The sequence below is a fragment of the Rhea pennata genome, chromosome 1, assembly GCF_028389875.1.
Source record: "Rhea pennata isolate bPtePen1 chromosome 1, bPtePen1.pri, whole genome shotgun sequence".
Taxonomy (NCBI): Eukaryota; Metazoa; Chordata; class Aves; order Rheiformes; family Rheidae; genus Rhea; species Rhea pennata.
In genome coordinates, this window is record NC_084663.1 from 199,936,380 (window position 1) to 199,950,340 (window position 13,961).

The 13,961-nt window shown below is 52.3% G+C and overlaps 1 protein-coding gene across 1 annotated transcript; it reads left to right on the forward strand.

Annotated features, from left to right (window-relative positions):
• The first annotated feature begins 3,539 nt into the window (after positions 1–3,539).
• On the forward strand, positions 3,540–7,179 carry LOC134144887 (PHD finger protein 7-like). The gene is made up of 9 exons (XM_062584202.1): positions 3,540–3,573; positions 4,044–4,135; positions 4,634–4,735; positions 5,026–5,150; positions 5,718–5,880; positions 5,969–6,075; positions 6,226–6,339; positions 6,699–6,817; positions 7,007–7,179. The coding sequence occupies exons 1-9, from the start codon at positions 3,540–3,542 to the stop codon at positions 7,177–7,179; spliced, it is 1,029 nt and encodes a 342-aa protein (XP_062440186.1).
• Positions 7,180–13,961: the final 6,782 nt, after the last annotated feature.

Here is a 13,961-nt window from a genome sequence, read left to right on the forward strand (position 1 = left end):
CAGGGCTAGGCAGAGCCTCCCATGGGTGCTCAGGCCAGGCTTGGCAGAGCCTCTATACTGCCAGGGGGCCAGTGCTCTGGCCTCTCCTGCCCTGGGCACGTGGGGCCATGCTGCTGACCCTCCTGCCTCTCTCTACAGCCTCTAGCACGCAGCCAGGGACGGCCAGCTCCAACAGTAGCAGCCAAGCGGCATCATCCCCCAGCTCCCGGGCTCCTGCGAGCAGCAGCCGGTCAGGCCAGACCGGGCCAGAGCGCAGGCCGGGCCGCGCGCAGTTAAGGCGCCGTTCCCAACATCCATACAGACGGCCCTGACGAGCCAGCGCTGTCCCAGCCCACGCGGGCTCCTTCCTCTTGGCACCTCTGCGGGTCAGGCCTCGTGACGGTCCCGAGCGATGCCACCGCTCCCCAGCCCCTGCCAGAGGAAGTGCGGTGCGGGCTGCTGCGGCCTCCCAGCCTGCATCGGCAGCCCAGATGTGCTGCCTCCCCCAGGAGGGACGCTGACTTGCAGCCACAGGGGCCCACCCTGTCTCTGACTCTCAGTAAAGAGAAGCGTGTTCAAGCTCTGCGACGAGAGCTGTGGCATTCTTTAAGTTGCGAGTGAGCTGGAGGGACGAAGGTCCACCTTGTCCGAGAGTCCAGTTGCTGTCGAGCTGCGGTGTGCAGCCTGGGTGCCCAGGGCCCTGAAGTCCTGAAGTGCCAGGGTGGCCCAGGAGCTGGCCAGCTGGTGTCTGCGCTGCTGAAGCAATGGACCAGCTGGTGAGAACGGAGCAAGGGGAGACAAGGTCACAGACAGCAGAGGCTGAGAGAGGTGGGGCTGTCTAGCTTGGAGAAGGGAAGGCTCTGCAGGGATCCCATCAATGTTGAGAGGCATCTGATGGGAGGGTGTAAAGCAGATGGAGGCAGACTCTTCTCAGCGGTGCCCCGGGTCAGGAGGAGAGGCAATGGGCACAAAGTGGCATGCGGGAAATTCTCCCTGAGCCTAAGGAAGCACTTTGTCCTTGTGCAGGTTGATGGCACATTGGAAGCAGCTGCCCTGAGAGGTTGTGGAGTCTGCGTCCTTGGAGACATTGGAAACCTGCCTGGCCACGGTGCTAGGCAACCTGCTGCAGCACACCCTGCTTGAGCAGGGCTCTTGCACCAGAGGGTCTCCAGGCATGCCTTCCTATGCCAACTCTTCTGTCATTTGGGGAACTTCTAGCCACCGGCACAGCAATGCCTTTGACTCAATGTCACCAGAGCTCTCCGAGGGGCAATTTCTATCAGTGCAGAAGCCGCCCCTGGCATCTCCTGCTTTGCCTGCAGTCCTCCAGAGGCACAAGCTGTGTGTGCGCTTGGGTGTGTTGATTAGCACCCTGCGTGGAGGTGGAGGCCGTGGCTGACCCAGAAAACAGAACTTCAGTCACTCTGTCGGCCTGGGGTCACATGCGGGGGCGTGTGTGTCAGGCTCACAGGATAGGTCTCGTCTTTACATGTGGCAGGGTTTGCGCAGGGGCCCCTTGGTGACCTCCTTGGACAGGTCCGTAGCCCTGAGGCCTGCTCCAACTTCTTCATCCCCTGCAGTCACCTCCCCTGGGTGTGTGGTGCAGGCTTGAGGATGCTCCTCCCAGAGAGGAGAGCCTGAGCAATGGCCCCCTGCCAAGGCGTCTGGCTTAGCATCCAGCCCCTTGAGCCCTCTCCGGACTACCTGTCGTTCTTTCTTCCTTCCTGCACCTGTGACAGCAGTTACTCTCCCCGAGCAGGTGCCTGTTGGCTTTCTTCAAAGCCAAGCAGGTTGGCTTTCTTCAAAGCTCTACAGCCACATTCACCTCTCGAGCCTAATGGTCTAGTAGAGGCCTGCTATGACAGTAGGGAACTTGAGAGGGGGAAATACCGGGTGTGACGGAGGAGTACAGGCATGGGATGATAAGGGATGGGGCACAGGCTCTCACTGGAGACCACCTCACTCTAAACAAGCCACCACAGGGCAGTTAAAGAAACGGAGAGCTGGAGCTGGAAACAGAAGACGCTCAGGGCCAACCAAGAGAACAGAGAACAAGTATCTCACATGCATAAAACGCACCACGTGTGGCCAGCGTGGGAGTCCTGTGGAGTGGAAGAGCAGCGAAGAAAGAGCAAGGTGCACAAGGCTGTTTACAAACATCTCCGAATGACCAAAATGGGGGTCCTAGCGTGAGGGAGAAAGTGTCAGCATGAACAGCAGAGTCCTGCCAAAGGCCCAAGGACTCGCGGTACTGCCAGCTCGCTGCACCGCCCGGCCCTCCAGACTGACAGCCCCCACCTTCAGAGCCAGAGGAGCCGGGGAAGGGTGAGAGAGAAAAGAGGCAGACCCCGAGCACTGCGTGCAGACACTTCGGGCCTGTATGATCCTTCTGTGAGGATCCTGATTGACGCTTGGCTCTGGGTGGACTGACGCTCGGCCACAGAAGGCCTTCGTACTGCGCAACAGGGAGAGGGCGCTTGACCCGGGCCCGCTCGTCTTCCTCGTACGCAATGGGCCAGCCTCAGCTTGAAGCCTCCAAGGTAACAAGACAGAATTCAAGGAAGACAGCAGGCGACTGAGGAGACCAGAGTCACTCCGGTAAGCAGGACAATGAGGAGACATCACGTCTGAAATGCCTAGGCAGGACGTGTTTGGGAAACGTCCACCTGAAGAGAAAGCGAGCACGCGAGGTGTGCGGGCGAAACGCGTAGCGTCCTTTGGGCAGGGCTAACGACGGAAGGACTCCGTTCTCCGTTGATTCCAGGGGTCGTCCTCCGTCTGGGACGAGATCTGAGGGCAATCCAAATGTTTCGGCCGCCTGCCTCTCCTCAGGAACGTCTTGCCTGGCAAGGCGTGGGCATGAGGCTTGTCAAGCAGCCCCGAGGTGTGCACTGCGCCCTCAGGAAGAGGGGGCAAGGGCAGCTCTGTCACACTTCCCTGTCAGCAGGGTAAGGTCAGGGCTGACCCAAGCAAGCAGTGGCAGGTACCTGTGCCCTGGGCAGCCAAGGGCATTGGTTCCTGCCTTCAGTCCCCACGGGTGGCAGTGAAGGCGTGTCACAGTGGGGTCAGTGTCACCGCGGCAGTGGTGCCGTGTCACAGTGGGGGTCAGTGTCACCCCGGCGGCGGTGCCGTGTCACAGTGGCAGCGGGTGATGCGGGCGGCCCGGCGGTACAAAAAGGGCGGCGGGGTGTGGGCAGCCCCAGGCTGGAGGCGCCTCTGAGCACGGGACAGGTGCGCGCAGGGGAGGTGGCGCTGCCCCGCGCAGGGCCGGGCCCGGGGCCCTGCTCCAGCCCCGCGGGGCTCCCGGGCCGTGGCCCCTGCGGCGGGCGGCGAGAGGTCGCCCCGGGGCCGGGCAGGAAGGGGCTCGCGCGGGGCTGCCGCGGCGGCAGGAGCGGGGCCGCACGCCGCGGCCGCTGGGGCTGGGCCGCGCTGGGCTGCGGAGTCACCCCGGCCCCGCTGCTCCCCCAGGGTCGGCGAAGGAGTGCCTGGAGCGGAGACCCCGGCGCCGCCGGGGCAGATCTTTCCCAGAGCACTCGCTGTCGAGCCGCCTCGTGTGCGCCATGAAGCGCAAGGCGCCCGACGCCAGGGAGGAGGGTGAGAGCAGAGCGAGCCGGGAGCGCGCGGCAGGTGTCCGGTGGGCAAAGGCCTTGCGTGGTGGCTGGTGCACGGCTGCCCACGGTGGCAGGGAGGCAGGAGCTGGGCAGCGTCCCTGCGGCAGGGCCTGGGGACGAGGCCTGGGGCGCAGGCAGGGCTGTGCAGGGGGGAAAGGCTGATGGTGGCCGTGGCTGGTTGGGAGCGAGGGGGCCATGGGAAGGGGCGAGAGGGGCTGGCAGAGGCAAGGGGAAGGCGAGGGCACGTTGGCCGGGGCAGCCCTGGAGCCAGGGGCTGGAGCCTGCTTTGGGTCAGCGTGGGGTTGTCAGGCAGCCAGGGGGAACCGGTCAGTCATGGAGGATTTTTGGGCAGGCGGGAGGGAGTAAGCCCTTGTGGGGGGAAGCCCCGCAGGACCCTTTCCCAGGCCATAGGGAGGCTTTTGGTTGCTGTGGCCTTTGCTCTCCCCTGTGCAGCTTGCGTGCTGTGTCGCCGGGCCGATTCCGACCCGGACGTCTACGGGCCGAAGAGGCAGAGGGACGGTCTCTGTGCCCACGAGAATTGCCTGGTGAGTTTCCTTGCGTTGTGTCCAGCTTCCCCAGCAGCATGTCATGTCCATGGCAGCCAGACAGGATGGGGGCGTGGGGGTGCGCCTGGGTCTGCAGCCACGGGAAATACCATCCCGAGAGCTCTGTGGGTACCGACTCGTCTTCACCACCTCCTGCCCTTCCTGGAGACCCTTTGCTGTATTCTGCTTGGACTCTCATCGCCCGTCCCAACGTGGCCGGTGCTCCTCTCAGCAAGGCCCAGCCGGCCAGCGCTGCCTGCGGCAGTGTCCCCCAGCCCTTTGCCAGGGCACTCCCACGAGTGCCTTCCCAGCCCTCAGCATGGCCCATCTCTCCAGGCCTCTGCACTGCATCTTGCGGAGCAGCTCCAAGGCCCAGGAACATTGCAGCTCAGGCAGCGCCAGGGAACGGAGCGTGGCCTGCCAGTGTCTCAGCACCGTCAACCAGCAATGCACCATGCCTCCCTGAGCTGACAAGCTTGGGATTTTTCTGTTTTCCAGTATCTCGCCAGTGGGCTCCCCATGAGATACCCCAATGACATGGCAGCCGCCGAGTTCCTTCCTGCAGATATCAGGCGGACGGTGAAGCGGGCGAGTCGGAAGGTAAAGACCTTGCTGGGGTGTGGGGAGGTTTGTGGCAGGAGGGGTTTTTGAGAGCTCAGTATGTGCCATAGGAAGGAAGTTTGGGGGTTTCCTGTCAGCTCTAGGCAGCCGTTCCACAAGTGCCGGGAGCTGCAGCGAGACTCCAGCAGAAGCAGAAACCTCAGTCCCCAAGGTGGCTCTTCAGAACACTAGCCAGGAGAACCCACATCCCTGCAGCATTGCCAAAGGTGTGGGGCAGGCTTGGGGGCCCCGAGCGTGTCTCTGATGGGGGGCTGCTGTGCTCGTTCCAGCTCTGCTATGTCTGCGGCGAGCGAGGGGCCACGGTGACATGCCGGCAGAAGGGCTGCAAGCGCACCTTCCATTTCCCCTGTGGCCGTGAAGATGGCTGTATCTCGCAGTTCTCTGGGCAGTACCGGTAAGGGCTGACGAGCCTCCTTCTGGGCCGCCTCTGCCTCCTTTCCCCTCCAGCTAGCATTGGCAAAGCAGGTGAGGCAACTGCTTGCTGTGCCCTGCAGTGACCCTCTAGGAGCCCTGCCACAGCCACAGGCAGGGACTGCCGGTCTCCTTGCTGTCCCTTTGCCCCTGCTCTGGGTGCTGGGTAGTATGGGAGGATCTGCTGGCTGCAAGGCCCTGGCAGTGCCATGTTCTTGGACCTCTGGAGCTGGGGATGCCTTCCTCACTCCAGGATGGAAAACCACTGTCTTTGCAAGGCTCCTCTCTGCAGGCAAGGTTCCCTTCTGGGCCAGTGTGAGCATGCCAGGGCCCATCTCAGATGCATGATGCACGGGCCTCAGCCGGAATCTGAAGCTGGGGCCCATGGGTGGGAGACTCTCTGGAGGAAGACGGGAATGGGAAGAGAGGTGTGCGCACCCTGCCCGGGGAGCAGCCAGCACCTACAGCCTGTGGGGTCGTCTTGTCCAGGAACATGGATGGACTCTGCACATGCTGACTGGGGTGCCCTCTTCCAAAATCTTCTGCCCAGGTCCTTCTGCCGGGAACATCGCCCAGAGCAAACAGTGCAGGCACAGCAGGATGGGGAAACCTGCTGTCTCATTTGTCTGGAGCCTGTGGAGGGGAAGCTGTCTTACCACACAATGGTGTGCCCTGCGTGTTTGCATGCGTGGTTCCATCGGGATTGCATCCAGGTACAAGGCCCTTCCCGTGCCCCTTGGGCCTGGCAGGTGCCCAGCAAGGAGCAATATCCGGCTCACACTGGTTGTGACACTCTTGCAGAAACAGGCTCTGCGCGCTGGATTGTTCTCCTTCCGGTGCCCACAGTGCAAAGACAGTGAGACATTCCAGCCGGAAATGTCTTCCATGGGGATCCGAGTCCCCATCAGGTTGGTTCTCCACTGCCATTGCCTGATGCCCACAAGACAAGGGCACGAGGGTTAGGTTGTAGCAGGGGAGGCCATAAGGCCAGGAGCATCTGGAGGCTCCTTAGACTAGGAGCAGCGGAGGCTCAAGACCTTCCTTTGCTTCACCTGCAGACAACCCGCGTGGGAGGCAGATGGTGCCTTTGCAGAACTGTATCAGAGGCACGACCGCTGTGATGCTGGCCGGTGCCTTTGTGCAGGAGGCAGAGAACAGGCAGAAGACGCAGGGTAAGTGTCCAGCACAGCAATTTCCTGGTTCCCTCCATGGAAGCAGGTGCCTTAGCCCTGCTCTGGGCAGATGTCTGAAGGCCTCAGGGAGGTGGGGGGGCTGCCTGCGGTGGAGGAGGGACAGAGAAAGGGATGGCCCTTTGCCGTGGGGTTGCAGAGCTGCGAGGACAGGAAGGATGCCCCTGCTGGCATGTACCACGTGGTCCTCCAAGCAACTGAGGGTTTGCCTGGGGCTTTTGGGAACCACTCGGGGGGCTCTGCCAGGCACCCTCTTGCTTGGGTCACTTTTTCCAGGCAACCTCTCTGGTGTCACTGCCAGCCTTGGCTGCCATGGCCACCAGTGTGTTTTGCTTTCCCAGGCCCTGGTACCTGCTCCTCTGCTCCTCCTGCGCTGCCAGGGGCACCCACCGCCGCTGCTCTGCCTTGAGGGCCACCGCTGCCACGTGGGAATGTGATGACTGTGCGGGCCTGGGCACTGGTAAGAGGAGAAAGAGGACTTCCCCACAGCTTCTCCCATGCCAGAGCCAGGGACCAGGCCAGGCCTGCTGGGGGGGCACTGGGTGGGCTTGGCAGAGTCCCTTAGCTCCCAGGAGGGCACTGTTCCCAGGGCCCGTCCTGTCTTGGGGATGTGGGACCATGCTTCTGACCTTCCTGCCTCTCCTCACAGCCTCCAGTGCACAGCCGCAGACAGCCAGCTCCAGCAGCACCAGCCAGCCAGCATCGTCCCCCAGCTCAGCGGCTCCTGAAAGTAGCAGCCAGGCAGGCCAGAGTGGGCCAGAGCGAAGGCCAGGCCGCTTGCGGTTACAGCGCCGCTCACAACATCCTTACAGCCGGCCCTGAAGAGCCAGCTGTCCCAGTCCCCAGCCCAACCCTGCACCTTCTCGACAGCTCTGCAGGTTGGGCCTTGTGGCCACTGGTCCCCGCACCGCCTCAATGCGGAAGGGACACTGTCTTCCAACCTTGGGGAACCATGCTGCATCTGCCTCTGAATAAAGATAATTGTACCGTAATCTTTTTGCAAGAGCAATGACATTCTTGAAGTTGCAAGTTAGCCTTAAGAAGGAGAGTCAAATTTGTCGTGTTTTGCTGTGGCTTTCTGGTGGGCTTTCCCGTTTAGCAGTCTGCCTACATTTTCATTCATATTTCTTTTGCTGGTTTTGTACTTGTAGAATTCTTTCTTTTAGTCCTATGTGTCCCTTGCCAGTTTCAACTCTAGGTAGGCTTTAGCTCTCCTCACCTTATCCCTGCATGATAAGATGACAGTGTTTCTGTATTCATTTCTGGTCACCTCTCTCTGCTTCTATCCCTTTACATTTCCTTTTTTGTTGTTTTGAGTTTTCTCAGGAGCTCTTTGTTCATGAATATAGCTCTCTTGCCACCTGTCTTTTTCTACTTGTTGGGATGGAGTAATTTTGAGCTTGGAGGAGGTGATCTTCAAATATCAACCAACTCTCTTGGACCCCTCTAATCTTTAGGGCCCTCTCCCTTGGAATATTTCAAAGCAGATCCCTGAACAGCCCTAAGTCTGTTCTCCTGAAGTCCAGGAATGTGATCCTGCTACTTGCTCTGCTTCCGCTTTGCAGGATTCTGAACTCCACCATTCTGTGGTCACTGTGGCCAAGGTTGCCTCTGACCTTCACATCCTCAAGCAATTCTTCTTTGTTTTTAGGTATGAGATTCAGCAGAGCATTTTCCCCATCATCTCCTCAATCATTTATGTTAGGAATTTGTTTTCAATGCACTCCAGAAAACTCCTGGACTGCTTGTGCCCTTCTGTGAGGTCCCTCCAGCGAATATCAGGGTGGTTGAAATCTGCTATAAAGATCAAGTCCCCCATGAAAATCAGGGCTTGTGAATGTGAGGCTTTTTCCAATTGTCTGAAGAAGGCCTCATCTACCTCTTTCTGATCAGGTGATCTATAGCAGACACCCTCCATGTCACCTATGTTGGTCTGTCTGCTAAGTCTGACCCATAAGCTCTCAGCTGAGATCTCACCTGTCTGCAGGGAGGGCTCCATACAGTCCCGCTATTATCTTGCATAAGGGCCAACTCCTCCTCTGTGCCTTTCTGGATTGTCCTTCCTAAAGAGTCTGTATCCATCCATTGCAGCACTCCAGGTGTGTGAGTTATTCCATCATGTCCCCATGATCCTAATGAAATCATAGCCCTGTAACTGCATGCAGACTTCTAATTCATCCTGTTTCTTTCCTGTGCTGCATGCATTAGTGTACAGGCACTTCAGAGAGGCACCTGGATTGCTGACTTCCTAGAATGAGCACGAAAGCTTTGCCCATAATGTGGTCTTTCAAGCACTTGATTAATTACATGCATATGCTTGGGATGATTCAGCCCCCTTCTGTTGATTAAGAGATCCATTATGCTTTCATTACCCAACACCCATGGGTGCCAATGCTGTTCACCAGTTCCTTATTTGATTGTTCTTCATTCTCTCCCTCTCCATCATTCCTAGTTTAAAGCGTTCCTTTCCTGTTTGGCCAGCCTGTTAGCAAAGACAGTTCTGTCCTGCTTTATCAGATGGATCCCATCTCTATTAAGTAGTTGTCCATTCTTGAAGAGGATCCCACAGTTGCAGAAACTGGAATCCTGGTGTCAACCAGCTGCACAACTAATCTGTCCACTCCTCCTCAGGTCTTTCCCCCTCACCGGCAGGAGAATACCACCATTCCCCTGCAGCCCTCCACTGCTAACATTCACCACTTCCTCCTAGTGCCGCTAAGTGGCTCTGGCTCAGCAGGCACAGATGCTCCCAGCTGCTCTTCAGCTAACAGGAGTGTGAATTTACTCCAAAGTATCAAGGCCTCGGGTAGGACAAGAGCCCTCCTCTGCAAAGCTGCAGTCTTAGAGAAGATCTGGACCTCAGACATTATGGATGTGTTAGGGTTTGTTCAGAAGTCTTGTAAAGCATGTACGGGGACGCAGAAAATGGCAGCCTGTGTTTGCGGGGGGAGGGACTCCCATCCTGACATGCTCCTGGGTCATGGGAAGGGGCAACTACTGGTGCTGGCCAGGCCCAGGGCAGCTCATGAACCCGTGGGGATGATACCTGACAAAAGGCGATCGCCAGGCCGGGAGCAATGGGGCACACTGCTCACTTCCCAGAGAGGCCTTGTGGTGATATATTCGCCCATCTTTTCCTTTTGCAGGGCAGAAAAGCTAGGGCGCTCTGCTTTCCTACCTAATATGGGTGAGAAGAATCACATTAAACCATCATCCACGAGGAATGACTGAAAAACTGGTGTTACTCAGTTTGTAAAAGAGAGACTGAGGGGAGACATGACAGCCTTCAAATATTTAAAAATCTGCAGGGAATGATCTGTTCTTTGTGTACATTGCCAACAAGACAAAAAAAGAATAAACTTATGACTGTTTGGACTAGCCATGAGGAAAAGTGCTAGTAAGGACGTGAAGGAATGGAATAGATCACTTGGGGAAGTTGTATAGTCTTCGTCAGTCAGCAATTTTAAAAATACATTTGGCAAACATGTCAAGAGTGACATAGATGTGGCCCTCCAGCTACATTTTCTATGATTCCACAAAGAGGAGAAATGAGAATATTCACTTCTTTTCCCACTTATTTTTCCTATTTCTCCACATCGCTGTGTTCTCAGTTTACTGGCTGACTTCCATTTAAGTTTTGTTTCTTGGGAAAAGACATGTAAACTACCCAGTATAAACGCCTTTGCTTCTTTGACCTACTTTTATTTACCAGACCCACCCAACTCCAGCACATTAATTAGTTCAGTGCATCCCTGTGGATGCAGGCAACTCAGCCATCCTGCTCAGGACTCTGCTGTTTTGCGCTGTGAACCATTCTGCAGTTCAGTGTCACTTGTGCAGCACAGGTAGTGCTGCCAGGGTGTCAGTTCAGCTCCACAATCCATTGCAATGAGAAGCTCCCCTCCCAGAAAGCTTCTGGCATCAGAAAACATCCAGTAGCAGATGTTTCGTGATGATTCTACAATTCAGAATTTCTCCAAAATTATTTTCTCCTGCATTAATGCACCTCAAGAACTTTTAGATTCTAAAACCTGTCTCTCCAATGTTGCAAACAGTCATGTATCCAAAGCCAAAAAGAAGCCTCCAATTCAATGACAGTTAATCATGGACTTTTTTATAAAAGGAAGTGTCGGAGAGAAAAATTTATGAAGAAGAAAACAATTTTTACCTATATCTGATATTTTCTTATCTAAGATTATCTCTTCTTTCTTAGAGAAGATCTTGCAGAATTTTACTGGGGGGAAAAACGAAAGAAATTAAATGATTTTTTTAAAAAACCAAAAACGATTCTAGTATATTTTCCTTTTTATAAGATATTTTAGAATAAGAGAACTTTGAGTTTTAGCACAAATATAAACAGTTAAAATAGGAAAGTGGGCAGTCATCAGTATTAAAGTGTTGATAAAGAGTTAATACAGCCTAGATTTGCCTCTATCTTCTTACTCATTTCCTTCTTTTACCTTTTCACGTCATCAAAGTGGCACAATTAGCTTCTCATTCTAGCTTTCTCTCTACTTTAATGGTTTTCAGGCCCTTTGTAATGCAATTACATGTATGGCATTGGTCATGCACTTACTTGACATTGCACATGTTAATGAACTTTGCTAAATGGGCACCTGTCAGGGGGCAGTGGGGCTGACTGCTCACCAGCTCATCTTTTTGCTCATCTTTTCCATCACCTTTGTTAGTACACTGTCTAAATGTTGTGCTTTTTATGACAATATTCTTTCAGGCTAAAATTCATGGAAAAACAGACCTTCTGATGTGTGTCTACACTATAGTGAAAGGTATGATTACAACTCACAGAAATACACCTAAGTTTTCTAACTCAGCACTTAGAACAAGTACAGTGTGTAGAAATCATCTCACCTAACTTCAGATGCCAACATCAAACTCAGTGAATCCAGGCTAGGCACCATGAACTATGTTAGTGCAATCAGGTGCCAGCAGTAATGGACCCATAGCACCATGAAAACCAGCACAAGTTGGTTTTCATATTTATTCGTATTTATATAATATTTCGTATTTATTTCAAGGTGTCAAGTGAGTTTTCCAGCTAGTGTGGTGCTACTGCTTTTGATACCTCACCTATCTAACTTAAAGCTACATGAGCTGCTGTCACAGCTTTGACTGCAGCACAGACTTACTCTCAGAGTACTCTGACATCAGTTGGTAGCGAGGCTTAATGGGCATGGTGCTGTGACAAGAAAAAAGACCAGAGCTATTTGCTTTATATGTATAATTATCTTCGTTGATCTTATAGGGCTAGCCCGTCGGCTAATTGGCTGGTGAAGAGCTACATTATCTACTAACCAGACTGTCCAGGAATCAGAGCAAGAGCTAGCAGGCCTTTGAGGAGTCTAAAGTGCTAAGAAGGCAAATAACTATGAGGTAAATAACTACAATTTAAAAAGCTAGCAGAGTAAGAAGAACAGCAGCTCTGGCCTCCTACAAACCTAGATTTCACTGAAAGTCTAAGTGCCTGCATCACAAAGGCACTGCTGATGTTTTTAGATAAGATTTAGCTAAAACATAAATGAGTCAGATTCTTCCATGTTAGCCCTTTTATTTTTTGTCAGTGGTTCAGAATAACTGATACCATGATTACAAAAGGAGTTTCATCAAGGCTAAAAAAGAAGTTATTTTAAAATAAATGGCCATTTTCTTCCAGATAGTCAACTAATTTGAAGAAGAATGTTGTAGGCAATAAGAGGAGGAGGATGTGGAAGAACACTTTCAGTACCGACCTGGAGCAAGTTATAGTACCTTAGTACCTCATCATTTCTTTTTTTTTCTTTTTTTTTTTTTCTTTTCTTTTCTTTCTTTCTCTCTCTTTTTTTTTTTTTTTTTTTTTTTTTTGAGGGTGGAGTAATTTATACCAAAAAGGTGATTTTTCAAACCATTAGTTATGCCACCAGACCTTTGGGCTCTGTGTCACTGGATGATCTTGCAGTGACTCTGTGATCTAGCCATTTGTCACTCACATGGCATGAAAATGGAGTCAGGGAACAGAAATCCGGGCTCTGTGCCTGTAGCAGCTCTCACTCCTGGACTCGTTGTTTTTCCTTCCTAGACTCTCAAAACAAAATGTCCTGATTCTAGGTCAGAGTTACTGTGCCAATTAATGCATCAGTTCTCAGGTATCATAAAACACATTAGAAAAGAATATGTCTGCTGATACAAGACTACAAGAAGCCCTTTTCATGTATCAGCCGTAAACATTTTAAACTTTACCTACCTCAGAGGACACTTCCATCCCCTTCTTTTACAATTTATTAGGAATACTACTGGTATTTTCTGTTAAAATCTTACTGTTTTTAATTTCCCTGCTTCATCTTATCAGTAGTTTTATTCCACACATTAGTAGACTATGGAATACCCTGCCTTGTTAAATTCATATTTTCTAATTGTAACACTCCATCATTAGTCAACTGGTTCATAATGTGGAGGCAAAGTTGCCATTTCATACTATATAATACAGTGCTTCTGGTTCAGTAATTATGTTGTGCCAGACTAGTGATCAATCCTAAGATAGTTCACTCTTGATGGATGGCCTCATCATGGACTGTATGAGTTAAAGGAAGAAGCACATTTTTAATTTGGCTCCTCTGTCTGTTTAGCTACCTGAACACCGTCTTCAGACTGATATTTATCTCACTGAGATAGGAAGAGATTATAGAAATGAGAATTAAAAAAAAAAAAAAAAAAAAAGAAAAAAGAAAATCTGAAGTTTGAAAAGCATTTTCTAAAGTTCTACCTTGCAAAATAGGAAAGGTATAAATTAGATATTGTTCCATGGAAACCTATTGCTTATTGCTCTGTAATAGATTGCAAATCTTTTATGTCACCGATTTAATGTACAAATAAAAACCATTACTTACTTCTCATAGCTGATGATCTTACTTACTACTACTGTTCAGTATTAGGCCTGTGAAAAAAATTATTTCCATATGTTTTCTGTCCTGTTATAGGAGTTTTCATGAATCAAGCAGTTTTCAGAAATGACAACCAATTTTCAAGTAATTGTTGGATATAGGAAGTGCCTTTTCATAATAGGGTAAAAATTGTGTGTGTAGGTGTTGCCGTCGCAACAATACCCAGAGTTAGGGTGAGGTCAGGAGCCCGCAACCCCGCCCGCCCCTGGGCCACACCACACTGACTCCCTAGGGAGGATGCAGCAAATGGCGTTTATTGCGTCGTTACAATTCTTTATATACGCGCTCGCACTGTCTTTTCCTGTCTTAGCCCTGCCTCGTCAGGACGTCACATCCCGTGATCTTCCGCAGCGCCCCGTGTCGCCTACCACATGTAGGGTTCAAAGAATGTGCCATTGGCTACAAGGGTATCCAGAACAACCACACTAAGAGAATAGCAATGGATGAAGGATACAATCTTTATGAACAGCTTAACTCCTAATGCCCTGTGGTTACGGAAGAAGAAAGTTTTATTCTAGTGGAACAGATTTACACTTTCCTTGGAAGCATCTAATGCAACCTAATTTCAAGGACAGAATTTCTTACTAGAGGGATTATTGCTCTGATTCAATAAGGGAACATTTATGTTCTTGTGTATCGTTATATAATTGCAGAATTTGAGGGCAAAAA

Bases quoted from the DNA above. Each gene is read 5' to 3' on its own strand.
- LOC134144887 (XM_062584202.1), top strand. From the start codon at position 3,540: ATGAAGCGCAAGGCGCCCGACGCCAGGGAGGAGG. The intron at 4,736-5,025 runs GTAAAGACCTTG...TGCTCGTTCCAG, and splicing joins TGAAGCGGGCGAGTCGGAAG to CTCTGCTATGTCTGCGGCGA. The intron at 6,340-6,698 runs GTAAGTGTCCAG...TTGCTTTCCCAG, and splicing joins GAACAGGCAGAAGACGCAGG to GCCCTGGTACCTGCTCCTCT.